The sequence below is a fragment of the Pezoporus wallicus genome, unplaced genomic scaffold (genome assembly GCF_028554395.1).
Source record: "Pezoporus wallicus isolate ANWC-B61680 ecotype Strahan unplaced genomic scaffold, APGP_CSIRO_Pwel_v1 scaffold_6362, whole genome shotgun sequence".
Classification (NCBI taxonomy): Eukaryota; Metazoa; Chordata; class Aves; order Psittaciformes; family Psittacidae; genus Pezoporus; species Pezoporus wallicus.
The window spans coordinates 2,949,542-2,976,550 of record NW_026637663.1 but is presented as its reverse complement, the minus strand read 5'-3'; the positions used below and the strand labels follow the sequence as shown (position 1 = coordinate 2,976,550).

The following is a 27,009-nucleotide window of genomic DNA, read 5'->3' as shown; positions in this document are numbered from 1 at the left end:
AAGTGCTGAGAGACAGAGACCTATTCATTTATAGTGGAGAAGGAGAAAACCGCATGAAGCAGCAATTCTGTGCTCGCTTTTACTCTTGCAAGGTATTGTAGCCACTGAGATTGTCTTGCTAGCTGCAGTTGGATTCTGTGCAGCAGAACTTACTGGTTTGTAGTTGTTTGCAGAACCAAGCCTTAGAAGAGTTTTTGGTTATTGTTGGAAATTAGAAGGAAGTAAGCTTCAGAAAACCTAGAAGTCAACAGGGATTTCAGGCAAACCTGTTGTTCAGCCCAAACTATTAATCACTTACATTTGTATTCCACATGTGGCATGGTTTTTTTCTTTTGTAAAGGGATCTTCCTGTTTTGTTTTGTCTTTGACACCCATCAGCCACACATACCCACCTCCTTGTGCTGCCAGTCCTCAGTGATGTGTGCAGAAGGGAGAGAATGCAGGGGTACTTGATGACAAGTCAGCATCGTGCTGCTGTGGGCAGCATGGATGTCCACAGGGATGGTGGAGTCCCAGCTCCTCAAACAGAGGTGTACGCAGCAAGCTGTGAGGGAAGGAGGAGCTGCGCTTCTGACTTGGCTTTCTGTAGGGTTGGAAGTAGCATAGCCCCAACAGATAGAGCTTTATTCACACAAGTGTTTCGTAATAAAAGGACAGGTCTGTTATGACCCTGAGACAGGATGACTGTGATGATTGTGTTGTGGATTCTCTGCTTTTCCACTCCATGCTTGGTGCAATGGCTGGGGGAGATACTGACTCTGGTGTCTGTGTGTTGCTCTGTTGTGTAAATAGAGATGTGGTCTTGGTGATAGGTCCCTGAACTCTCCTGTGCTATGCCCTTTTCCTTTTTGTAACATTCTAGTCCTAGGACTTACCACCTTCTTAGTGATGGACAGCCTAGCTACTGTATAAGCATTTAAACACATCAGTAGCATTTAGTTTCTTCAAGTTGTAGGCTAAGTATCTCTTTAAAACAGACCCACTGGACACCAAGAACTTGTGGTCAAGACATAGGCATGTTCTGAGCAGGGAGGTGTTCTTCAGCATTTAGACCAAAAGCACGTTAATACACTCCCTGCCAGGATTCACTTTACTCTTCTGCATCTTTGGTTGATCTGACCCAGCAGTGATAAAAAAGCTCTTTAATTTTAGTAACCCTTTTTTCTGAGATGAAGTCAGTTGTATTAGCAAAATTTGTGTGTTCTTTAAAACTGAACCTGCCGCTTTATCTGTTCATCTTCTGCTGTCTTTGAGTTTTAAGTCATTGATGTGGGTGGTCTTTCTACCTTGGCAAAACATAAACATTATACTGAGCGGCTCAGTGTATTGGCATCAAAATCTGTGCATTTCCAAAAGAGGCCATAGTTTTTATTCCTTGGCAGGGTAAACAAGGCAGAAAACTATTATGAGTTAGTTGTTGTAGTTAGTTGTTAGTTGTTAACTACTTGGCTTTTAGTTTCTCATAAAAAATTGCCAAGCACATGTAATAATTTTTAACTGTCTGTTCTATGTGCTAGGAAACCTAAATTTTATTTAAAAGCTGTTTATGTTGAAGCTGGCTGTTGGAAAAACTGAGTATGACTTTAAATATAGGTGTGAGCAGTTTTTATAGGTTTTGATATGGGACCGGAAGCTATGTGAACACAGTAGTTCTTGCACATTTTAATACGTTAGTAGATTTAAACTAGATTCTAGGGGTAAACGGGATAAAACCAGGTAGAAATAAGCCTTGGGTATGGCAGGCAGATGTTTGAGGGACAGTGTGCTTGCAAGGTCCTTCAGTCTGCCATCTCACTCAAGGGAGGGGTTGGAGATCCATGCAGCAGCAAAGATGCCAGGATTACTGACGTGTTAGAAACCATGGAAGTGCCTGAGAATGGTCATGTAGGAGTTGGGGCTTCTTCCCCCATAAAGGTGGTGGGATCAATAGCCCAACTGAAGTACATCTACACCAGTGCACACAGCATAGGCAACAAATGGAGGAGCTGGAAGCTGTTGTGCAGCAGGAAGGCTATGACATAGCTGCAATCACGGAAACATGGTGGGATTACTCACACAACTGGAGTGCTGCGGTGGGTGGGTGGGTGGGTGGCTATAGATCTTTCAGAAGGGACATGCAAGGAAGGAGAGATGGTGGGGTGGCCATGTATGTTAGGGAGTGTTTTAACTGTTTAGACCTTAATGATAATGATGATAGGGTTGTTTATGGATAAGAATTGGAGGAAGGCCAGCAAGGCAGACATCATGGTCGCAGTCTGTTATAAACCACCCAACCTGAATGGAGGCAGACAAAGTACTCTATAAGCATCTGGGAGAAGTCTTGTAATAGCTAACCCTTGGTTTTGTGGGAGACTTCAACTTACCAGATGTCTACTGGAAATGCAATACACCAGAGAGGAAATGGTCTAGGAGGTTCCTGGGGTGTGTGGAAGATAACTTCCTGTCACAGCTGGTGAGTGAGCCAACTGGGGAAGGTGTATGGCTGGACCTGTCATTTGTGAATAGAGGACTTGTGGGTGATGTGACAGTTGGAGGCCAACTTGGGCATAATGATCACAAAATTATAGAGTTTATGGATGATTCTTCTTGAAGTAAGAGGGGGGTCATCAGAACTGCTGCCTTGGACTTCCAGAGAGCTGACTTTGACCTGTTTCAGGTACACAAAGTCTGATGGGAGGCACTCCTGAAGGGCAGAGGAGTCCAGAAAGGGTGGACATTCTTCAATAAGGACGTCTTAAAGACGTGGGAGCAGGCTGGCTCCATGTGCCAAAAGATGAGCCAATGGGGAGATGACTGGCCTGGCTGAGCAGAGTTTTGGCTGGAACTCGGTTAAAAAAAAGAGTTTATGACCTTTGGAAGAAGGGACAAGCAACTCAGGAGGGCAAGAAGGATGTTGTAAGGTTGGTTGTTGGCAGGGAGAAAATTGGAAGGGCCAAAGCCCAAGTAGAACTTAATCTGTCTACTGTCATAAAATATAAGAGAAAATGTTTCTATAAATACATTCACAAAGGTGAATTTCCATCTTTTATTGGATGAAGGGGGAAACACAGTGACAAAGGATGTGGAAAAAGCTGAGGTATTTGATGCCTTCTTTGCCTCAGTCTTTAATAGTAAGACCAGTTGTTCTTGGGGTACCCAGCCCCCTGAGCTGGAAGACAGGGAAGAGGAGCAGAGTGAAGGCCCCATAATCCAAGTCAGTGACCTGCTACACCACTTAGATGCATACAAGTCTATGGGGCCAGATAGGATTCACCCAAGGGTACTGAGGAAGCTGGCGGAAGTGCTCACCATCTAATTTATCAGCAGTCCTGGCTAATTGGAGAGTTCCTCGTTTAATAGAGGTTAGCAAATGTGATGCCTTTCTATAAGAAGGGCTGGAAGGAGGATCCAGGGAACTACAGGGCTGTCAGGATGATTTTGGTGCCAGAGAAGAACAGATCACCTTTACTGCTATCACGTGGCGCATACAGGACAATCAGGTGATCAGGCCCAGTCAGCATGGGTTTGTGAAAGGCAGGTCCTGCTTGACTAATCTGATCCCCATCTATGACAAGGTGACCCACTTAGTGGATGAGGGAAATGCTGTGGATTTTGTCTTCCAAGACTTTAGTAAAGCCTTTGACACTGTTTCCCACAGCATTCATGGCTTGGATGGGTGTGCTGTTCACTGGGTAAAAGAACTGACTGGATGGCCAAGCCCTAGGAGTGGTGGTGAATGGAGTTAAATCCAGTTGGTGGCTAGTCACAAGTAGTGCTCCCCAGGGCTCATTACTGGGGCCAGTTTTGTTTAATATCCTTTTTTAATGATTTGGACAAGGGGATTGTGGGCACCCTCTGTAAGTTTGCAGATGACACCAAGCTGGGTGGAACTGTTGATCTTCTTGAGGGTAGGAAGGCTCTATAGGGGATCTGGACAGGCTGAATTGATGGACTGAGCCTTTTGAGGTTCAACAGGTGAAGTGCAAGGTCCTGCACTTGAGTCACAACAGTCCTTTGCACCATGCAACACTACAGTTTGGGGAAGAGTAGCTGGAAAGTGGCTTAGTGGGAAAGGACCTGAGGGTGTTGATCAACAGATGGCTGAACATGCGCCATTTTGTGCCCAGGTGGCCAAGGCCAACAGCATCCTGGCCTCTATCAGAAATAGTGCGGCCAGCAGGACCAGGGAAGTCATCGTCCCCCTGTATTTGGCACAAGTGAGGCTGAATCTGAAATACTGTGTTCAGTTTTGAGCCCCTCACTAAAAGAGAGACATTGAGGTGCTGGAGCATATTCAGAGAAGAACAAGAAAGCTGATGGAGGGTCTGGAGCACAAGTTCGATAAGGAGCAGCTGAGGGAACTGGGTTTGCGTAGCATGGAGAGGAGACTCGGGAGAGACCCTACGATTCTCTACAACTACCTGAAAGGAGGTTGTAGTGAAGCAGGCGTTGGTCTCTTTTCCCAAGTAACAAGCAATAGGACAAGAGGAAATGGCCTCCAGTTGTGCTGGGGAAGCTTTAGATTGGATACTAGGAAAAATTTCCTCACTGAAAGGGTTGTCAAGTGCTAGAACAGGCTGCCCAGGGAAGTGTTGGAGTCACCATCCCTGGAGGTATTTAAAGAAGTGTAGATGAGGTGCTTAGGGACATGGTTTAGTGGTGGACTTGAGAGTGACAGGTTAATGGTTGGACTCTGATCTTAAAGGTCTTTTCCAACTTAGATTCTAAATTATGTAATTGTTCATGTGGGCAGCCAAAACTGCATTATTATTTATATTTAACATAGCATTTTACCATATGCTTGGGCATATGTCCTCTAAAATACTGTTGTGTCACCTTTCATTTATGGAAGAGTTTTATTCAATATGAAGCATTAGAAAGTAGGAGCCTAAGTAAATTTCTGGAACAATGGCTTTGAGGGAGTAAAGAAACATCTTTCCATCTTGATGTCCCAGAAAGTATAATATGAATGAATACTGTATTTCAAAAATAGAGCAAACAGAATCATCAGAAGTATGCCAGTGCTGAGGGCAGCCTGGGGAGCAAATCACTCACAAAGCAGATTGTTACTGTAATGGTTTACAACTGCAATGAATTTGTTTTGAAACTGTAGAACAAATTTTCTTAGACATCCTCACTTTGCAGGTTGATTTAATGCTGTTTGCTGCATCCTGTGATCAAGAAGTATTGAATAACTGAGGGTGGATATATAAATCAAGATTTTCTTTCTGTGACAGCATAGCAAGTGCATCTAAAGTAAGCTTGTAATAATACATTTTTTAATGGGATGTTAATGCAGTCATTCAGGAAAGGAGACCTTCATGGGTATTTTCATCTGAACAAACCTGCGCAGAAGAAATTAACCTGCATTAAAATGCTATAACTGTAGACAAATTGTCCCTATCCAGTGGTAATTTCATGAAACAGCTGTTGGAATTGGACAGTTCTGAGCACTGAAAATATTTTACTTCCTTCAAGAAGACAATTTATATGGAAGACATCAGGCACTTTAAAATGAAATTTACTCTCTGGAGCAAGTTGAAGTTGAAGGTTAGAGGTGATTGTCACATTTTTGCGAAAGCACGTTGGTAAAGAAGAACCTAGTGGCCAAAGTCAACTGAAGCTGCATTTTCCCCTTCAGATTTTTACGCGGTAGCTGTGTGTGGGTAGATGACTGAGACAGAGCAGATTGTAGCTCTGGTTATTGTAAGAGAGATGATAGCTTCTGAGGGGAGGCCTAATGTATTCCTCCCACACCAGAGCAGTCTTGCCAGTATAATGCACTGAGGAGTTTCCTTTCTCTAATTAGTTCTATGTCATTAGCCTTCCTTCTACTCCTAGGATAGATGAGATGCACAAAATAGCATAAGGTGATTTAGTTTCTTTTTATGTGCATCTAAGGAGCCATACTCTCACGTGTTTAGAAGAGTACTTTAAATTTTAAAAATGAGTTGGTAGAGAAAATGAGTAAGAATGTGCCCTGGGGAAGAATTCAAACATTTATTCTGCTGTTGTGGTTATGCTTTCGCTACGTGACACCTTAGCTCACAGCATCATTTCTTTGTTTCACTGGGGAAAGAATAACAACAGTGGCCCCTTTTTTAACTCACACACTTTAAAAAATATACCCAACATTAGAAAGCCGCTATGGTGAAATAGTTACTTTAGCTTGGTTTTTGGACTAGGATTCCTGTGTTCTAAAGTCTAGGAGGGAGGAATAATAGTCTGCCTCTGTGCTCTGGAGGCCTTGTACATTCTATAAAGAGCACGCTTATGGTAGATCTTACAATACTGAGTACTTATTGTAAATAAATTTTTAAGAGCATGGGCTTTTTTCTGTTTTGGGGGGCTGACACTGTTGCTGTTTGCCTCATTGTGCAGTGGCTTGCACTAGGCTGTGGCTGATGGGTGGCCTGGTTGTGGCTGAGGTGGGCAGTGGTTCCCTAAGGTTTTAGGCCTCTCTGCTCAGCCAAAACTGCTTTGCATCAGTTGGAGTTTCTTGGCTCAGCTGTCTTCCTCAGGCATGTATGGGGGAGAAGAATGGAAGAGCATATGAACTGGTCTGGGAGCTGGAAGAGGAGCCTGGGCTCAGTGTTGCTGCCATTCCATCACTGAAATTCTCAAATGATCAAGAGGCAGCACTTCATTACAAAGTGGTTAATCATTTGACAATGATGGTTCCTGCATTCTTAGAAAAGGAAGTGTCTCATGTCATCTTCCGGTCTGATTCTGTGTAACAGTTGCTAGTGAAGCTATATGACATGCACTTGCCTTCCAGTCTTAGGAGCTTTTAGATAGCTTAATTATTTAAGGTATTTTCCTTCTCAAGGGAGAAAAACAAATGAGAGAAATGTGCTGAGATAAAGAATTAGGTCAACTCTCTTCCACTAGTAAACAAATGAACAGCAGTGACCAAAAAATAGAAGTAAGTAATTTCTATTGATGTTAATTTCTACCAGTAGATAATTCCTACTAATCAAATGTGATGTCCTGGAACCTGCCTACAGAGCACTTTGATGGGATAGCTTATAATGATATCATGGATAGAAACTGGACCGTAATTGCTCCATCTGTCCTCTAAGAAAATGTCACTGTTCTGCAGGAAATGCCAAAGCAACAATTTCTATATACACACGCACACGTGTGCCATTTTATTCATTAAATAACAAAGTGAAATGTAACGCAGATAGCTACTGTAAGTATTAATGCCCTTCCATAAACAAACCAAAACACAAATGAAGTATTTCTATTGCTGTTGTTTCTAGTGGTTATGTTTTCTTCCATTGGTAAACCATGTGTATGCATCAATATATTGTTGTTCAGGAATGGCTCTTGGCTCTGCTGCTTGTTCAGAGTAGTGGGGCTTTTCATCATGGTGAGATGTACCAGCTTTGGGGACAAGTTTAGCTGCAAGAGATCTTAAAAAAACTTGAGTCCTTTAGGACTGGGCTATTGCCAAGGGTCTGCTTAATTCGAATTACGAATTTCATTCTGTATGGTTTGGGTCTTTTGAATGGATTTCTCAGTGTTTGAAGGAATTTGCCTTGTGTTTTGAGTTTCAGTTTTTGGGTAGCATAGACAAACACATGAACACACACGTGTATTTAATTCTTAAAGTTTTCTTTCATGCTGATATCTGAGATTAGATTTCACTCTTCTGTCATTTGAGAAAACTTTTTTTTCTTTGTTTTGCTGCTGTTAAAACTGGGACTGGTCAATATGAATCATTAGTGTCTAATTGTTCATGTGGCATATCCACGAAGAACCGTAAGTGGTGTAACTGCTTCATTTGCTTTAACTCTGTCTTGCAGAGTGCCAAAGTGCTTGCAAAGAAGGAGCTCTCCTACATGCCCATCATTGGCTGGATGTGGTATTTCCTAGAGATAGTCTTCTGCAAGCGTAAGTGGGAGGAAGATCGGAAAACAGTCGTACAGAAGTTGCTGAATCTCCGGGACTACCCTGAAAACTTTTGGGTGAGTGATGACTAACAAGTGGAGTGTAAAGTGCTGTAGTGCTTGGAGTAGTATGAAGGGCATAGACAATATGTGACAGTCACCAGGTTGCTCCTGAGAACTCTGATTCATAAGCTTCCTGGCAGTATCAGGAGAGTGTTCTCTAAGAATTGAATTTTCTGTGTAATAGTCTGTCTTGTCTGTTTTCTTCTTCTGTAGTATGGAGCCCTACAGATGTTATTGCAAAAATACCTCCACTGCAGTCGTTCAGTAAACTTTGTAGTCCTCCAAGTACAGGAGCTTGTAGGGGTTCATGGCAGTGTATCAGATGCATGCAACAATGTTGTATTGAAACACATTAGCTGTATTCTTTACCTAAGCTTGCGTCTCACCTTAGATTGCAGAGTTCAAACTATTATCTTCTTTTTCCATTTCCCTGTGATTCTTCCATTCCTGTGAAGGTGGTAGGTCAGACATGGCCCAGTAGAAGTGGAAGCCACAGATAAGTACCTGTCAGAGAAGTGACCTTTGGGACCGTTGGCTGTGTTACAAGGAGAGGATTTGGGTCACCTTTCAGTAACAGAAAAGTGCTGTGTTTTGCATCACCATTTTTTAGCATGGAGCCTGTCTGGCATTTCCTAGTTCTAGAGGGAATGAAAAGACTTTGAATTTTTTCACTTCTTGGTATTCAGAAAAATCCTTCTTCTTGTGAGCTGGATAGTGAGAGAGGGGTTTGGTTAAGGAAATAGTATCTTAAGCAGCTTTACAAGGGCCTACAGAAACTATTGCTTAAGAAGCAGTTTCCTAGTGAAGACAGAGATATTCTGTCTTTCATTCTGTGAAACGAAACCTTTTTTGGGTTTTGTTTTCCTTCTTTTTTTTTTTTTTTAATTGTCATTGATTTAGATGAGCACTAAGCAACCGAAACACAGCTCTGTGCTTCCATTAACGATTAAGTGACTTCCAGGCAGGAGGCTGTTCAGCAAAGGGACGATTCTTAGTTTCTAGTTCCAATCTTTCTCAGAGGGAGAGAACTCACAAAGCCTGTGCTCTGTGACTCTTCAAAGGTGTGAATGCCCATCTGCACACCTAGGCAGTTCAGTTCTAATTGGTGAGCACAAACTGCTATCATTCTTTATATACTGTTGTAGAGGGATTACTAAGAAGGAGCTGTATCTGTAATGAGAGACGTACAGTTGTTAATGTACATCTGGTGTTATTGCAGTGTGTAGATATAATTTGCCTTTGTATGGTGACATAATGTCAAAATGCACAGCAATAGCACCTGGGAAGGTAGAAAGAGCAGAAGGATTTTCTCATCAGTTTCTGTATGTTTCATCTGGCTGTTTAACATTATGCATGTGATGCATGAGTAAAAATGCTCTTTTACTGATGAACTGGAACTGAAGCTGGCTGCTTGGCTAGTTTTTTTAAGTCTTACTTTGTTGGCTAAATCTTTGCTGTGGGTTATGAAGACTTAGCTTCTGCAATTTGGCAGTGCTGTCTGACATGTTAGTTTACATTCAGGCTTGGCAGAAAGCAGATGAGCAAGTGGTTAATCTCCAAAGATCTGTCTGTTCTTCTCCCCTGCCTGCCAGTGGCAAAATTATAATTGTTCATGTCTGAGCACTTCCACTCATAAGGGGATGGGGCTTTCAGCTGTCCTGCATCTACTGCCATGCATCTCTTAACAGTTCTGTCGCTGGCATCATAGTTACTGTCTGCAGTTGTCAGCAGTCCTGATGCCATAGTGACAGCAAGCAGGTTGAAGTGAGGGAAAGCAAGCAGGTTGAAGTGAGGGAAAGCAAGCAGGTTGAAGTGAGGGAAAGAAGCAGGTTGAAGTGAGGGAAAGCAAGCAGGTTGAAGTGAGGGAAAGCAAGCAGGTTGAAGTGATGGGAAGCAAGCTGGGCACTGAAGCATTTCTTAGAAATGTTTGGTTTAGACAGTTACCAAGGTTTAGATACCATGGCACTCAAACTCTACACCGTCAGTGAGAGATTTGCAACAGGAGGTATGTTTTGAGTGTTTTCTAATCTCTTATTAAAGATGGAGTGACTCATTTAGAGAAATCAAGTCGTTCTGATAGCAAGTAGCAGAGCAGATGTTAAAGCCTAAAGGCTGGAGTTTAAACCAGAGGATGGCAAGTTGGGTGGGTGGGGGCAGCTGAGGCTCCAGGGCAATTAAATCGGCTAAATGTGTATTTGGCTAGAGGTGTCCCTGCTAGCAGTGTTCATTTGGACTGTGTTAGTGAGAATTAGAGGCTCCTCTGGTCAGACAGATGCAGAAGATGTGAGCTGCTGTTTAACTGTAGTTCTCTCTTGGTTTTAGTTCCTAATTCATTGCGAGGGCACAAGGTTCACAGAACAGAAGCACCAGATTAGCATGCAGGTAGCTGAAGCCAAAGGCCTGCCCAAGCTCAAATACCACCTGCTGCCACGAACAAAAGGATTTGCAGTCACCGTGCAGTGTTTGAGAAATGTAGGTAAGGAAAGTCACACGGAACAATCCTAAATGGTTATTTCATGTAACTGCTGTCACTTTGCTCTTCTTTTCCCTGCAGCATGTGTCATAACAGAAAAGCTCTGGGAGCCTTTCTGACTTTTCTTCCACTAGCCTGCAAAAATTAAAGATTAGGTTTTACTAACAAAGTCCTGGGGCACCTTGGTGGTTTTTTTGGTTGTTGTGTTGGTTTTTTTTTGTGTGTGGCTTTTGTTGTTGTTGTGGTTTGGTTGTTTTGGGGGGGTTTGTGTGTTGGTTTTTTTGTTGGGGCTTTGGTTTTTTTTTGGTTTGGTTTGGGATTTTTTTTCCCTGTTTTTGTTTTGGTTTCTGTTACTGTGACTCTGTATTGGGGGATCTCAGGTTGCGTATTTTGTACCTCTTGTCAAAGGGCAGTATTTCTTAGTATTTACTAAGCAATCCTGTTCTAAATGAAGCTAACCCATCACTAGAGAATCTGAGGCAGTGTGTCTTAAATATTCTCTTCTGGTAAATGTCTGCCTCAGCACCCTTTTAAAATCAAAACCTATTCTGCTTTAAATTTCTGTATAGATGTATGCTTTAGTTTCTTTGTGGAGCTGGGTAATAAAAATTACTTGCACTTGCCAGCTCTAAAGTAACATCAGTAAGAACATGGCACACATACCTTTGAAGTGATTTTCTTTGACTAATAAAATCCACCGAAGTCTTCTGCTGTATACTTCATGGGCAAAGGAAAGACAGTGCTAATTAGCCATAGTGCTACAGTATCTTTGGGGTTTGGTAGATTTGTGTGTTGCTTAGAAGGCTTATATGTAAGAAAGACAAAGTGGTCAGTGGTTTAGAAGAGAATGTTCTAGTTTGACGGAAGTTAATGTCAAAACCTCTTGTCTTTGAAGACATGTTTTCATGTGGCATATCTGGGATAGCTGCTTTAAAAAAAAAAAAGAAGCTTTGAAGTCAGCTGTCTTGCTCTCTGTTATTTTAATTCTACATGTCCTCTTGCAAGTCAGGTAGATGGTATCACTATTGTAGCTTGTTAGGCATCCACAACTTCCCATCCCCAGAATGGGTAGCATAGATTGGATCTTTTCTGATATGTGGAAAAGAGGTAAGTTATTTGCAGCATCCAGCAATGCCCTTAGGGGCACAGTTTAACCTTCCCTTCTGAATATAGGTGACTTGTTTTGCTGAGGGTGGAGGGAGGTAGACTTAAGACACTGAAGAAGAGCTGAGTCAAAACTCTGTGACCTTCAGTGCCTGAGCTGGGAATCAGGGACAGGTTATTTTGGTGCTTTGTTTCTTTTCACTACTGTTAGTAAAGCAAGCAAACTTGGTATGATTGTGGACAAGTAGTTGATTCATGGGAAAATATTTCAAAAGGAAACATTTTTAAAGAACATGAGTGACCTTTATAAAAAGTTTTGGGCATTCATGTGATACACTACAGTAAAGCTTCTTAGGATCCTGAATATTTGAAATACCTTCAGAAAAAAAAAGCCTGACATTTCTGGGTTACTTACATCCTTAGAGAAGTGTATGTAGCTATCTCAATCCAGAAGCTGTGACTTGCTAGATCAAACAGGGTACAGCTAGTAAGATGGAGGGTTCAAGGAGAAGCACAGAGTCATAGCTTCTCACAGTTTTTGTTGAAAAAACATACCTGAGGGACACAGCTGATGACCCCAGACTGGTGTTGCAGAATCTACTAGGTATGTTGCTTTATTTGCCTTGCCACTTTTTGCAATGAGGGTGAGATAATAAGAGCTACTGTGTGGGTTACAATAATGTTTGTCTTCTTTAGAGACAAGGGGTACATGTGAAGAGTATTTGCAAGTCCTTTGTAAACAGAGCTCCTTATAACATTCATATGTACAGGTAACAAGGAAGTCCAGAAATGTTTTTTGAATAGAGAGTATGATGAAAGTCTGTTTTGAAAGTCCATAATCTAGAAATGTAAGTTCTGTCTAGAAATTGCTCCTTTCTTGCATGTATACTGATAAGGTTTGACCGCTTATCTCTGTTAACCTGCATGGACATTTAATGCCCACATTATAAGAGGTCACATGCAGGTGTCAATATATGCAGAGGCTGTATGCTGTAATAATTTGGGCAGATTTTTGTTTTGAGTATTTACCTTGTACAAAGTACTCTTTGACTTGTTCACTGTAAATCCCCTAAGTTTTATTGTTATGCTCTGTCGTATAATGCAGACCTGCCAGTGACTGTATCCCTCTATTACAGCTTCAAATTACTTCTAACAAACAGCATTGGTGTGACTGCTGAATTGCTGTTCTGCAGAAGCAGCAATGGCAACAAGCAGACGTTCATAACTTTAGTTCAGTGACATGACTAGTGACCTACAAGAATAACTCTTGCAGGCTGACCTATCCTGTGTGGCGCTATTCACACCCATTTTGGTAGCCAGGTCTGCAGTGGGGTATTCCTACTTGTCTCTGAAAGTGTGAGAATGGGGCTGAGTGCTGGCTGAGCCTATTCTGGGGCCTCCCACTTAAGCTAATGCACTTCTGCTATTCCACAAGGGGTGGTGGGCCTGGCTGGAATGCCTCACTAAGGGAGATAGCTGCAGTGTGACATAGCATTGAAGGCAAACCAAATGGTTTGGATCCAGTTCCAAGCTGAGTGTGACAAAGAGGTCAGCATTTCCTTTTCCTCAGTTATTTGTTCCTCCTTTCTGACAAGGGTATGATTCAACCTGTGAGGCTTTAGTACGATAGGATGTATGGATGCTGGTTTCTGTGGCTGTAGCTGTAATTCAAGCACAAAATGGTCTTTTTCAAAACTTTGTGTCAACTCTTGGTGCTACCTGATGCACTAGTTCTGTATGTTGGAAACAGGCATTGGTGAAAATCTGACAAGTCCATCTGTTTTGAAAAACTTAGCTTCAGAAGGAGTTTAATGTGCATACATGGGAAACTGCTTCCATATTGTCAGAATAACCGCAAGATAAAAATATCTTTCACACAAAATAACAAGAAAAGGACCTTCCCTCATAACTAATTTCTTTTATAAGTGATAATGGAATTCTTTTCTCTTCAGAGACTTACTTTCACAAATTCAGATCTCTTCACACAGTTTGATTCTTAAAGGAGTGCTCTTAATAGTTTTTTTGAACTTGTTTTGATGTTTTTATCAGTGACCATCTCTACCGGTTTGTTAGTACAGACACAGTCCCCAAGAACTTCATTTCTAGAAGCTGTTTGCTGTCTTAATAACTTGGTGTTAGGTTTCAGAGTTTGCTGCCTATACTGTTCATGGAAGCAAATGAAAATACAGATCTGTTTCTAAAACTCTCATCCATTACTTATATTAAAAATAAATGTCATAAATATTGCAGAAGATATATTTAACTGTTACTTTTATTGCCTGGCTGTATATCAGGCAGTTCCGTTCAGCTGTTTTTATTTAGTTAAGATGTGTATTTAAAAATGTGCCTCATGATGGGTTGTAGATAACTCCAACTTGCCAACCTTTTCCTCCAATTGTGTCTGCTGGGAACTACTGTTCAAGAGGCAACGTGTGAGAATAAATTCCAGGATGATGTGCACGTGTAGTTCAATATGACAGTGTTTGGGGGTTTTGCAATGATGGTTTTTTTATCCCGTGAACTGCACTTTAGTCCTGGATTTCTTTTTTGATCTTTACTGAGGCTCCTGGTCATCCTCCTGAGCAAGGTACCAAGTTTAAGAGGATGAGTGATTTTTGACCAAGAGCTTAAATGTTGGAGGATTGTGTCAAGGTGACTGTTGTACCAGCAGCACAGTGAATTCCACTGTCTCTTCCTCTCTCTTTCCAAACAGTCTTCACTTCAGATAATGAGGGGCTAGTATGAATCTGTGGGCATACTTGTTGCCCATTTGTCAGATGATTGTACTGGCATAATCCACCATGCCCACAAAATAATGTATGAAATTCAAGAGGACAGATGAAGTAAGAAAAATCCTCTCCAGAGAGTTAATTTCATGGGTTGAAATTCAGAAATTAAGTCTTAAATTCTCAGATAACTAGCTCTCTGTCAGAATGCTGTACGAGGAACCAAAAGTTGAAGATATATTAAAAAAAAAAAACAACCTGGACAGAGATTAGAAAACAGAACAAAAACCCCAGCCTTTTTTGTCAGAAAATAGCAGTTTAGCTGGAAAAATGTTGTTTTCAGTTAGGATCTGTTCCGAGCCTTTGAAAAGGCTTCCAAATGCTGAACTGTGTTTGGGTTTTAATTAAAAAGATGCTTCAAGATAACTTATTTGAGAAGGCATTTGGTTTTGCAATTGAAACAAAACTTTTCCAACACGGTCTAAATTAGTCTGAGAGTGAGACAGTTGTGATGCTGTCAAGGTACTGTAGAGTTGGGTTTTTTACTTGGTTTAGAGCGTGAAATTTCTGGACTCTTCAGCTTTCAGACGAGACAGTCATGAGATACGCACTTCTAATTATGTAATTATGAATTACACATTTAATGAAAAACAACCCCAGTGTGTCACACAGCATGCTAGTTCTGCTTTGGCTGTGGAGGCTTTCTGGCAGGTTTTAATTCCATTCAGTCTTTTTCTTTGATATGTCTAATGTTGTTCTTCTGCACTTACAAAATGGAAAATTTAAGTCTTAATTTGTTTTCTATCTGGATATGACAGAGGTCTGTTTTCTCCTGCATATGCTATCATTGTCTTGGATTTAGCACTTCGTCGCACCAAAAGATTTCAGTGCGATGTTAAAAAAGGACTGAACTGAATATCAAACTACAGACTAGTTAAAATCTGGATTGGATTTTTGTTTGGTTTTTTTTTGCCTTGGAGTGAAGAAAAACTCTGTGTTATGTTATCAGCACATACAGATGTTCCTGAACAATTCTGCAGGAGTTTTTCAGAAAAAGAGAAGCATCTTCCAGTATGTCTGAACAAGCACCCAATCCATATAAAAACTCAAATGCAGATGTCTTACAAGTCCTGTGTGCATCATATTTTCCCTTACTGCGTTCCTTTTGTCTAGAATAAACTCAGGCTATTAAAGAATAAACTGAGAAGCTTACCCTGTGTAAATCAAATTGTGCTCTTGTCTTCTTTCAATTACATAGGATTTTTAAATTAGAGTAGATTAGTAAAATCCTTCTACACTAAGCGGCTTAAAAATGGAGGGAGGTAGTTCATTCAAAATACAGTTTACTACTTACATTGCACAGCAAGAGCAGTGTGCTCAAAGTAGATTTTCACTTACATGTTGTAGTTTTGAGTTTGGGCTAAAAACCCAGCTGTAGTAGAAAAAGAGTAGAGTTGTTAATGAAGGATACAGTCTGCATCAGCAACAGTGTTTTGGCCTCTGCTTTCAGGATTTCCGTGCAAAGCTGAAGCCAGGCCATTCTGTTTTGGGCTATGAATTCTGTTTTGCAATAACAAATGATGTGGTGAGTTTCTGGGGGTAAATGTTGTGACCAAGCTATATTTATCTCTTGTAGCTAAAGAGGTTTCAAAATGAAAAGCAAATCTGTCTAATAAAAGGCTTTCCTAGGTGGGTCAGGAGCTCTCACAATAGTTCATCTATCTCAGTGTTTGTTATTGTAAAACTTCAGAGCAGAAAACCTCAAATGTAGCAGGCTACATGTGAAGTGTATGTTAGTTGCTTTTGTGATCAAAAATAAATAAATCAAAGTTTTGTGGCTGGCATTGATTGTAGTGTTAATGCCACGATACGCAATTGGTTTCAGTGTCAAGAGAATGAATTGCTATCTAGTAATTTTGTGACATCAGGAAAACAGTGTCTCTCAGGATGTCTTCAGAGAAACTTGTTTGAAATACTTTATGTGGTTTAAAACAGTGAACACTTTTTCTGTAGAAACTACTTGTTAATGTTGCCTAGTTAAACTACAAACAACCATTGCAAGTACTTTTACTGTTACACGCAGTCCTGAAATGCAGAAGTTGTTTTCTCAAGGCTTAAAGCTTGGTTATAGTTTTGTTCTGTGAAACTTGTATGTTATATCCCTCACTGCTGCACGTCTTCATAGCAGCAGCCCAGCTCACACAGGATGTGGTCTGTTACTGTGTCTCTGCCTTTGCTGTATAGTAAGTGCCTCAGTTATCAAGTAATGAACATGAAGGCGAGGTTGTTTTGAGCCGCTGTGATTCATAGTTGCATTAAGCCTTCTTGCTGTGGGATGTGGCTCACGCACTTTACCCATTCTTTGTCAATATTAAAGTGTGTATGTGCCTGGTTATTTACGCAGATTTGGAGGGGAGTTGTGTCATTCACAGTGAGTTGAGAATGCTAGTAGTTTTTAAGCCATTTGGTTCGTAGGATGTCCTAGGTATATTAACTGACAGAAACTGTAACTGTGCTCCCTGTGTCCCAACATCCTGCACCTGATGGTAGACAAGGGTGGAGAGGAAACCTTTCTATTCTACTGGAGCAGTTCTTGAAAGAGTCGCTGGTTATTTGGCTTCATAAAAACTGCATGTTGAATATTCCATTGTCATTGCTTTGGTAACAGCTCAAACTATGGTGCTATTGCTAATGACTTCATATTTAAATATGCTTCTTGCCTGAGAGAGAATGACTTATTTCCATTCTACAGTAATAACATAACCTGTTTCTCTTCTTGTAGTTTCTGCAGTGTATGATTCTACCCTCAATTTTAGAAATAATGAGAATCCAACATTGCTGGGAGTTCTGAATGGAAAGAAATATCATGCAGATTTATATGTAAGGCAAGTAATCCATATTTTAATTCCTTTTTGCCATACAGGAGTGTGTGCTTGCAATCACAATTCCACAAATAAGGGAAGTATTTTTGAGTGTGTAATGGATAGCAAATCTCTACCAACCTGGCTTCACACAACTGCAGATAAAACCTCATATGGGATAGGAAGGGTTTCCTGTAAAGTACTGTGACTGTAAGTATGTGGGGACCCTGTGAATGTCTGCAGGATTTTTTTGTTATTTTCTTATTCACTTTTGTGTCTTTTTGTCAGCTCATCAGCAACAGTGGGGCCTCTTTTCACTCACTTGGCCAGAATACCAAATACCTAAGTATTCAGATGGAGTGGCTTTGCACCTGTCTGCCACAACAGCTCCCACTCAGGTGGAGGTCAGGCTCAGGACTGTTCCTATCTCTGCTTGATGTAGTTGTTAATGTATTTGACTGCTGTTCCCTCCCTTCCAAGAAGGGCTTTTTTTAATGAAAAGAAAATTACCTGGATTCTGTATCATAAATGTTTATATAAGTGATGAATACCCCAACAGTTTCCCATAATTCTCATGGAAAAGGGCCAGTTTCAAAGCCCTTATTCCCATGCTAGGTTCTACCAGCAGCACCCATGCTGCAGGCCCTCAGGTTATGTGATGGTTTAGGGTTTGAGCATAGGAGCCTAGAAGTGATCCCACAAGTTCATCATAACTCCTTTATAGCTATAATCGGCTAGTCCAACTGTTTTATCTTGGCTACCAACGTCAAGCGGAGTAGGGTGATCTTTTCTTCTTCTGCCTGTTTGAAAAAAAAAGACATTTTCTTCAGAACCGTTTTCCCAAGGGTAAAAGGAAATTTTCTTTTGATTCCTTATGGATGCAACATGAAGTTGCATCCCCACTTGGGTCTCATAGGTAGATCAGCCTAGTAGCCTTTTGTTTGGTGTACATGGCCTGGCTGGCCATGTGTTCATGGCGAAGTAACTGGCCCTACCTGCCTGGGCCATTCCTCCAACATTGCAGAGGTGTGCATCGTACTATGTCTCCCTTTACACCCTTCCAGCCTGCTGCAAGTCAGTCTGGCAGAGCATGGAAATTGCTGTTCACAACTCAGGTCAGCTATTTGCTCTTCTGCCCTTTTGAGCTTCCTGAAAAGCTCTTACAGACATGGTAAATGGTAAACCTCATGGCAAAATTTGTTTTGGCAATTAATTGGGGCCCATTAGGGATGCTCTTCAAAGTCTCCATATTTGCTTATTGAAGTGCTGCAGGTGTTGCACTCTGGAGAAGTTTGCAAAATTTGGATGCTCTTGTTAGTCTCTGCTTAAAATGTGTTGACATCTGATGTTTGTCATCTTATGACTTTCTTAAATAAAGGAACAAACCAATATTATTATACCTCTTAGTTTATTAACTGCAAACAGGAGTGTCCTGACTGTAAAAGAGCTGTCTCCTGTGCTGAAGGAGGTTAATTTGATGTTGCTCTTAATGGATATTAGTTACTATATATGCTATATTGAAAAATGTGAAATTGTTAAGTATTGCTATTAGCATACCTAAATGAGGATGACAAGGGGATTTTTTTTCTGTTGCAGGATTAGTGACCAAAATTCATGTAATGGGATGAAATCTTTGTTTTGTCAAGAGAGGGTTTTTCAGTGATAGGAGCTGTTTTGCTGGAAATTTTCCAACCAAGCTGTACGTAACAAAAATTATAAGAACGGGAAATGTTAGTACTAGATTGCTTTAACCTAGGTATAAGAATAGTTTGGTTTTAATCCCTGATACCTATCTGATTAAACACGGCCTTGAACCCCACAGGTGGGGTAAGAAATTAATTAATTCACAACCTTTGTTTGGAAGCAGAAAATTGCAAACCTTTACCTGGAAGGTGCTCTAGTGAGCTCAGACATATGCATTACTGTTTCAGAAATCTAAATCTCTCAATTTCAGATACATCTGAAAACTGAACGTTTCTAGAAGTAAACTGTGCTTTGATGATCTGGAAGCAGTTACCACAGATTAAAAAAAGGTGGAATATGGAGTTGAGTCTACTGTCAGTTCAATAATCTGTGTAATGTTAAGTGCTGTTCATGGGAGCCAAGGTATTTAATATTCTTCAATTTCTCTTGTTTACCACTGGCAGGCGGATTCCACTAGAGGAAGTCCCAGAAGATGAGCAGGAATGTTCTAACTGGCTTCACAAGCTGTATCAAGAAAAGGTTGGTTTTTTGTCTAGACAGCATTTGTGAGCCACTCGTACTCAATTGTTTGTACTGCTGGTGTACGTGTGTGGTGGTCCTGCTTTAGGGGGTTTGGGCTAGTTTGTTTGTTTTTCAGGAGAAGTGCTCCATTTCTCCAGGCAAACTGGTCTTGTGCTGTCAGTCATGGTTGCTTTTATTTTGCAACAGAAAGAGCAACAGAAAGAAAACTTAAGCAAGCCTTTATAGAACAGTTTTAAAACTCTTCTTTAGAAAGTTGCATTAGGATACATAAAACCGCAACTACCTCCTGGTTGGTAGAAGGCCTCCCTTTCACTGAAAGGCACCTCCTAAATCAAGAAGTAATTTCTGGGATAAATGAGGTATATTTTGCTTTAGTGTATTACAATTTTTGTCCCTTGTTTTTCCCTTTTCTTTTTTGCCAAAGCAAAGCTTCAACAGTAATAGGACAGGCTGATAAATTGCTTTCACGTTGTGTGCGTAGAAGGCATGCATCTAAGATTCCTAATTACATAAGATGGGGGCAGAATAATAATGACTGTGTGTTTGTAGATGCTGCTGATTTTGATTTTTATTTTCCAAATACTTCCATATGCATTATTCAGACTTTCAGAATCTGTTTCTCATGGCTTTTGTTTTTATGAACATAGGAGATAATGGTTGAGGGATGCACTCTTTGAATAGATGCAGCAGTCCCATTTCAGTCAGTGGGAGTCATAGGTATGCAAGGCATGAGGGCCTGGCAGATCCATTTGTTTCAATAAATTGATCTAACTTATGTATTCAGACTGGAATACAGCAGTGCTTTGGATTTAGAAAAGATAGAATATAGCTACTCTGGTTTCCTCTCACTGGGGCGGCAAGGTTTCTGCTGTGCTGTTTGCTGTACTCTACACAGAACACCATGTTAGCTGGATGTTGCGAAAAGTCCACTTTCTGCTACTGTAAGTTGATCTGTAACCCTGCTTCATTTTCCAGAGAATTGTTTAGACCTTTGCAAGACAAGAGCATATCAGATGAGAATGTGGTTATTGTTTTCCTAAGTCCCTTATTACATAGTTTGCAGTAATTACTTTCAAGTTTTTTCTATTATTCCCTTTTTGGTGAACACTCAGTTATTTCTAGTACAGAGGGTTCAACTGTCCTGCATTCTTCATAAAAACTGTTTGCTGATTGGTTAAATCCGTAATTTCCTATTTAATATAGGAGGAAGGAATGTGTGTTCAGTTTTCCTCTCCATTAAAACCTTTTTAGATGTGGCATTTTTTTTAATGCTTAGGGTTTTTTTTGTTTGATGGTTTTGTTTGTTGTTTCTTTTTTCTGAAGGTGGTATGTTCCTCTTCAGCTGTTTTGCATTAGTGAAACTGTTACTTCATTGCAGTCATTCCCGCTCTGTGCAAGCCCATGTCTCTGTAAAATCAGACTGGGAGAATGTAGAGCAGGGACAACTTCATCAAAAGTTCCAAGAGTATGAAAGCCTATCTGCAGGGTAATACTGCAATTCTGTTTCACCTTTCTGCCATGCATCTCTAAAAAGATAATTGGTCTTAGGTTGGATAGCAAGCAGCATTGCCACCTACATGTTGTTTCCAAAAATGAAATCTGTTTCAGGCTAATGTCTTCAGAGTCAGTAAATATTTGTGATAAAATGTAACAAAGCTGTCTTCAAAGGGCAGTAATTAATTACAACATACACACTCATCCCCTGCTTTGTGTATTTTTGTTGTAACACTCCATTTGCTGTCTCAAAGTAAGGTAAGTATGCATACTACTGAAAAACAGCCCGTTTTATCTTGCATTATGGATGCATGAACCACTGCTTATTCTCAGTGGGTTTTATAATTTTCCAGTACCTTCTCAAGACTTGCATACTGTGTGCTGAGTTATGCTCTAGTAGCACGATTTAGTAGCAGGATTGTGCCAAAGGCAGGGAGGTCAAGGCTGGAGTGCTGTGTACTTGTGGTGACAGGGCCACGATGCTGTTTGAATGAGTAATGAAATCAGCAGTTTAGTGGACATGAAGGGACATTACTTTTATTTTTTTTAAACTATCATGACTAAAGGAGTGAGAGTCTGAGTAAAGCTTGTTCTGTTGGTTTTACCTCATTGCCTGATCTCAGTTGCATGTACCTCTGAGATGCTGCTCTGGGAATCTGGTGTGTTTATGTCCTTGCTACTTACCTTCAATTTCTGCTTTAGCCACTGACGAAAATGTAGTGAGCAAGGGCTTTGCCGGGTAACAGTGGTACTGTGCTGTTCTAAACCAAACACGTCCATGTACTTCTTCCTCACCTTGGGTGAATTTTGTAATTTTTCCTTCCACAGATGGCCAGCACTGTATCAGTTAATGCCAGATTATGACAGAGGTGCGATTTGAGTTGCACATTGCCTTTTCTTGGGGTTTTATTCCTTTTAATGTTGTTTTTTTGAGCTGCCATTGTTAGAAAGATTCCCTTTGTAACAAGGACCAGGCTGAGCATCTTAGTGCCTCCTCTGAAGAGGTACTGTATAATAGCCACAACCTGGCAAGCCCTTGCATGTTTGTTTTCTTTTTTTCACCTCCTTTCAACCTCAGCACCTGAAATAGAAGTTCTGCTTGAGAACCTTCATTTCCATTAAAAAGAAATCGAGCTTCTAAACTCTTCTCACTTGTAAAAGAAGCATAGAAAGCAGGGCATGAAAATATATTCTGAAATGCCCCAGGGAACTAGCAAAGCACGACTGAAGAGGGGAAGTGCACAGAATGCCTGTGTTTGGGAACAAAGGATGTATTTTTGGATACTGCATTCTTTATGGGCTTCCCCATGAAAGACCAGAGGCATACCTCTGCAGTCAGACCTCCCTGGTGGGAGCGGGGTTGAAGAATCCAGATAGCTTATCACAAGGTGATGTATGTTTCCCAGTTTCCCCACACCTGCCTTACACACCTCACTGTCTGAAGTTAACACAGATTTGGTGGGGGCGTTAGAGTGAGCATGTTTTGATGTCCAGATATGGTACTTGGTTAGTTGGGGTTTATTACAAACTGAAAACAAGTTCTGTGTGCAGAAATTAAATGAACTTGATGTGGGCAAGGTGACTGAGGGAAATTTTGAGATCCATCATGGGTTTAAATGCTGACTTGAGCTGTTGATGGGAACCATAGGCATTCTTGCAAAAGCTTAGAAGACTGATCAACTCACAGATCTCTTCTGCGAAAAATAGGAATGTTTTTAAGGGTAAGGAATCATAACTGAATTGAAGAGCTATTCGCCACAATGTAAAACGTGTAGCGGAGGTGATGGCACTGACGTTATTTTGCCCCTGCCTCAAACCTCTTGGTGAGATGTGTCAATGGTTTTGTTGTTTCTAATCCTGCACAGAGCCAAGAAAGAAAACTGCTGCTTGTTTGAAGCTAGACTGCCTGGCTCTCTGTAGTAATAGGCCCCCTGATGGTGATACCAATAATAGTTGGAAGTTCTTAACTTTCCTGGGAAATACTGGTGTTTAGAAACCTAATTGTATAAAGTAAAATTTAATTTACTGATGATTAGTAGCTCTGTGTTAAACCACTCATAGACCAAAATCCTCTGTAGGCACTGTAAAGAAAACTTCATACACTGTAATTTATTGAAGGCAGCTAATTAATGTGCCATAGTGATCCCACTATAGTCTAGCTCACATGTACAAAACACTCATAATCTTTCTAATCTCAAAAAAAGACAGTGCAATGCTTTAATTACTGTGTAATCTCTTAAAAGCTGAATGTTCCCTTTGAAATAGATAAAATGGTAGCAGACTGTAATTGCTCAAGTTGCCATTAAATAAGTACAGAATTGTCAGCTGGAGTGTAAGTAAATGTAAAATCATAGCACAGTAGAAATAATCTTATGGTTGATTAAGGGAATCTTGGCTTTACCAGAATTTTTGGAAACTTGTGAAATACTCCTTTCTTTGAAGAAATTTAATACTTCAGTCTGACTAAATTGAGATTCCTTTTTATGTCTGTCTAATTCTGAATTCATTAATTAACCAGTTTTATTTGATAACACAGATTAATAATGTTTGCTTTTGAACCAGTAGGAAGTTTTTTGCCCCACCTACTCTGGTATCTTGTATTGATCACATCACTGAAGGCATTGCTGTTCACCCATACAGCCTCTAGAGGAGGATACTCAATTCTGTATTCTGTGCTTTAAAGAGCACGCGCCACAATACAAAAAAAAACCAAACCATGCCCTATTATCTTCCTCATATTGTATCAAAAGGGACAGTCCTTTCAGTCAAAAACAGTGAGAGATTCTAACCTGTTTGCATGCTCAAGTGTCTGTAGAGAGGTGCAGCACCCACATTTTCTTCCCGTAAGCTTCATGGGAACAAGATGAACAACACTACATCTATGGGACAAAGCAGACAGGAGAGGGTGATATTCTTTGGAGTATGGGACAAAATGGTGCGTGCTCACTTTTCTGACAGGGGTGCGGATGCTGTTTTAGAGCAGTGGTTGGAGAAAACATTATCAAACAGAGGGTCGGATGCAGAACATGTAGCTCAAAAGCCTTTCTGTCTTACTGACAGTGTTTGGCCAGGGGTTGTGGCTCTTGCAGGAGGTTCAAGGGTGATGTCTGCATTGCTGCAGGAGTGTACATCCTTCACCCTTCATGTTTTACTGGGCTTGTTATACTCTCCAGGCACACTACTTTTCAGTCTTCTTTGTGTAAGAGAAGGAAAAGATGTGCACATCAGTGTAAGCTCTTTTTTCTTGACTGTATGTTCATTGACTTTAAAGTACAAGCTTTCCAGCCATGATTTGGTCTTTGATCTGCCTCCTATAGTTACAAGCCCGCAAAAAAAGAGAAATATCAAAGTCAGGAATGGCTAGTTTTGTTGGCAAATGCGGATTTAATTGTTGCCCTCCTTTGTCCTACTAGGATGCATTCCAGGAAGAATATTACCGAACAGGAGCCTACCCAGAAGTCCCTATAGTACCACCCCGACGACCATGGACGCTTTTGAACTGGCTTTTCTGGGCCTTATTGCTGTTATATCCCTTATTCAAGCTGCTCATCAACATGATCAGCAGTGGATCATCACTGACACTGGCTAGTTTTGCATTTGTCATTGTAATGGGTAAGTTTTCTGAAAGAGAAAGATTACTTATAGAGTAACTGTTAGATAATTTACTGAGGCTTACTATATATAAATGTGTGAATTCAACAAACCAGCTGATACTATGTCAACTTTAGCCTGGAATAGGTTAAATAGATAATTTTTGTTTCTTTCTTTGTTTTTGAATAGTTGTATTATTTTTTTTTAAAAGCTGCATACAAAATTTTGTCTTCCTGTAGAAATCAACTCAATAACTTTCCAGTGGGTTGCCTACAAAAGGCTTTCTTTTCTTGTATTGTGTGTTGCTGGGTTGCACTTTGAATGCCTAGAAGAGGTGCTCAAGGATAATTTATTCTGCTGAGAATTCTTTCAGCTAATCGTAATCTGATATGTTGCCCACTGGAAATCCATGAATTTGTGACTTAAGGACAACCTGTTATAGCCATCTACTCTGACTTTATGTAGCAGCAGGACATAGACTATCACAGGTGACTCCTACAGTTCCTGTGGTAGTTCTGGACTGCCTTGGTTTGGGTTTAAACTAGTATGTTATTTAAGAGGTGGAAGGAAAACAAAATGAGGAGCTGACCAACAGAAAGGCAAGGAGGTCTTATTTGGTGTCTTTTCACAGAAGGAGGAACCAGGTCAGTTTGGCAAATTTTTTCATATCTGGGTGTCTGTGCTTTTTTGGTATATTGGGTGCTGTTTGAAGAGCAATTTCCAGAATAACCCATAGATTTATAAAGCAAATATTTTCTATGGCTGCACTGACCATCACATGTATTTATGGCTTCATCATCTTAATGCCTATGTATGCATTGCAAACATCCTTTGAAAAAGAAACAGAACTTCACAGTCCTTCTGGCTCTGGGTGAACTTGGATGCAGAGATATTAGAGTTGGCTTAAAAAGCCATGTCCAAAAGAGCAACACAAAGGAAATAGGAAAACATTGCGCATTTTCTTGTCTCAGAAATGCATCTTTGCTCTCTACCTAGGAGATTGTTCCTAACACATTATATTTCTTTGCATTCTCAGAAGTCTGAATCTTGAGCAGGTCCCATGCTAGTCTGCTCAGGGTGAATTACCTGCTGTCCCTTTGTCCATCTGTGAAGAGCTTGGTATGGTAGGCACACAGTATTCTTTCTCAGAAGGTGCCCACCAAATCAAACTCTACATAAGATATTGTGGAAGCTGTTTATAAAAATAATTGGAGGAGAAAGAATTTGTGTGTGTATACACACACAGGCAGTTTGCTTCATGATGCTTTGGACCAGAGGAAGGAAAACAAGAGCAAGTAACATAGTAGTTGGTACATTACTATGGTCAAAGTAGAGGGAAAAGGAGGGGAATCCTGTGCTGCTTTTCTCACCTGGAGAAATTGTTGGTGCTTTTTACCCTGGGAATGTTTTATGTAAAATCATAGAATCACAGACTGATTTGGGTTAGAGGGGACCTTAAAGATCACCTAGTTCTAATCCCCCTGCCATGGGCAGAGACACCTTCCACTAGACTAGGTTGCTCAAATGTGTAAGAATTTCTTGGAGCAGTAAAGCACCTTTTCACCCACTTGTACTCCCCGCCAACACACATGCCCCCCCCTTCTCTGACCAGTGAATAGTGAAGAGTAAGCACCACGGTTGTGGTGTGCCCCTCAGGAACGGGCAATGTTAGATTCAGATCCCCTTCAGTTGCAGAGAAAGGTCAGTTGTCTCCCCTGTGCTCTAAGAAAAAATGGGTACACAGCAGTGGGCAGGATGAGGTATGACACCATTGCAAATACTACATCCCTGGCAACGGCACTCATATTACTAATATAAATAATATATATATTATATATAATGTATATTTTATATATATATACACAAAATATAAATACAAATTATATATAAATACAAATTACAAATTATAAATACAAACTGGCAAATAGGGCATTTGTTCTGCCTTTGGAAGGAATGCTGGCATAGTCTGTGTTTGGTACTTGGCTTTGGAATGATGGCCTAATGGGGCACTGAAGCTTAGCCACTGCAATTTTATTTTTATTTTCTCATCCTTCCTTCAGCATTTTCTTTTAATTCAGTTTCTCCACTCAGCAGGCTGGTTGTCTGGGTGCTGTTCCAAAGTGCCTTATGCCTTGTGTACCCTCCACAGGGAGCTTTGCTGCATAATTCGGGTTTCTGGATTGAAACCTCAGACCTGGATGCTTTAATGCTTGGCATTGTGGCATCTGTGATGTCTTTGGATATAGTCCTTATTAATTTAAGTGACACCACAACCCTCACCGCCCTCCCCCCTGCCCAAGTCCAATACCATCTTGCCACTAAGGACCCTTACAACTAGGTCACATCTTCTCTATCAGGAAGTGAAGGAAAGAACCTGTATTCTTTCCTTGTATTAGTCCCCACTTAGATTTTTTTCTGCTTCTAGACACAAGGAAAGATTAATAAGCAAGCTGCTATGAATCTTCTTTTGAATGCAGTGATAATCCAAATGACTAGTTTGCAGGTTATCAGTAACGCTGGAGCTAACAGAGAACTACAGCAGCAAGCAGTCTGCTGCCAGAATGAACATATGAGCTCCCAGGCTGCAAAAGCACAGC

General features: G+C 40.6%; 1 protein-coding gene across 1 annotated transcript in view; it reads left to right on the top strand.

The window, feature by feature from the left end:
- Nucleotides 1-27,009, top strand: part of AGPAT4 (1-acylglycerol-3-phosphate O-acyltransferase 4) — an 84,347-nt gene that overhangs the window by 51,485 nt on the left and 5,853 nt on the right. Inside the window, exons 5-9 of the mRNA XM_057406907.1 lie at nucleotides 7,791-7,952; nucleotides 10,260-10,413; nucleotides 17,023-17,125; nucleotides 19,249-19,324; nucleotides 24,235-24,433. Of these exons, the coding sequence (XP_057262890.1) occupies nucleotides 7,791-7,952; nucleotides 10,260-10,413; nucleotides 17,023-17,125; nucleotides 19,249-19,324; nucleotides 24,235-24,433 (694 nt within the window). The remainder of the gene's footprint in view (nucleotides 1-7,790; nucleotides 7,953-10,259; nucleotides 10,414-17,022; nucleotides 17,126-19,248; nucleotides 19,325-24,234; nucleotides 24,434-27,009) is intronic.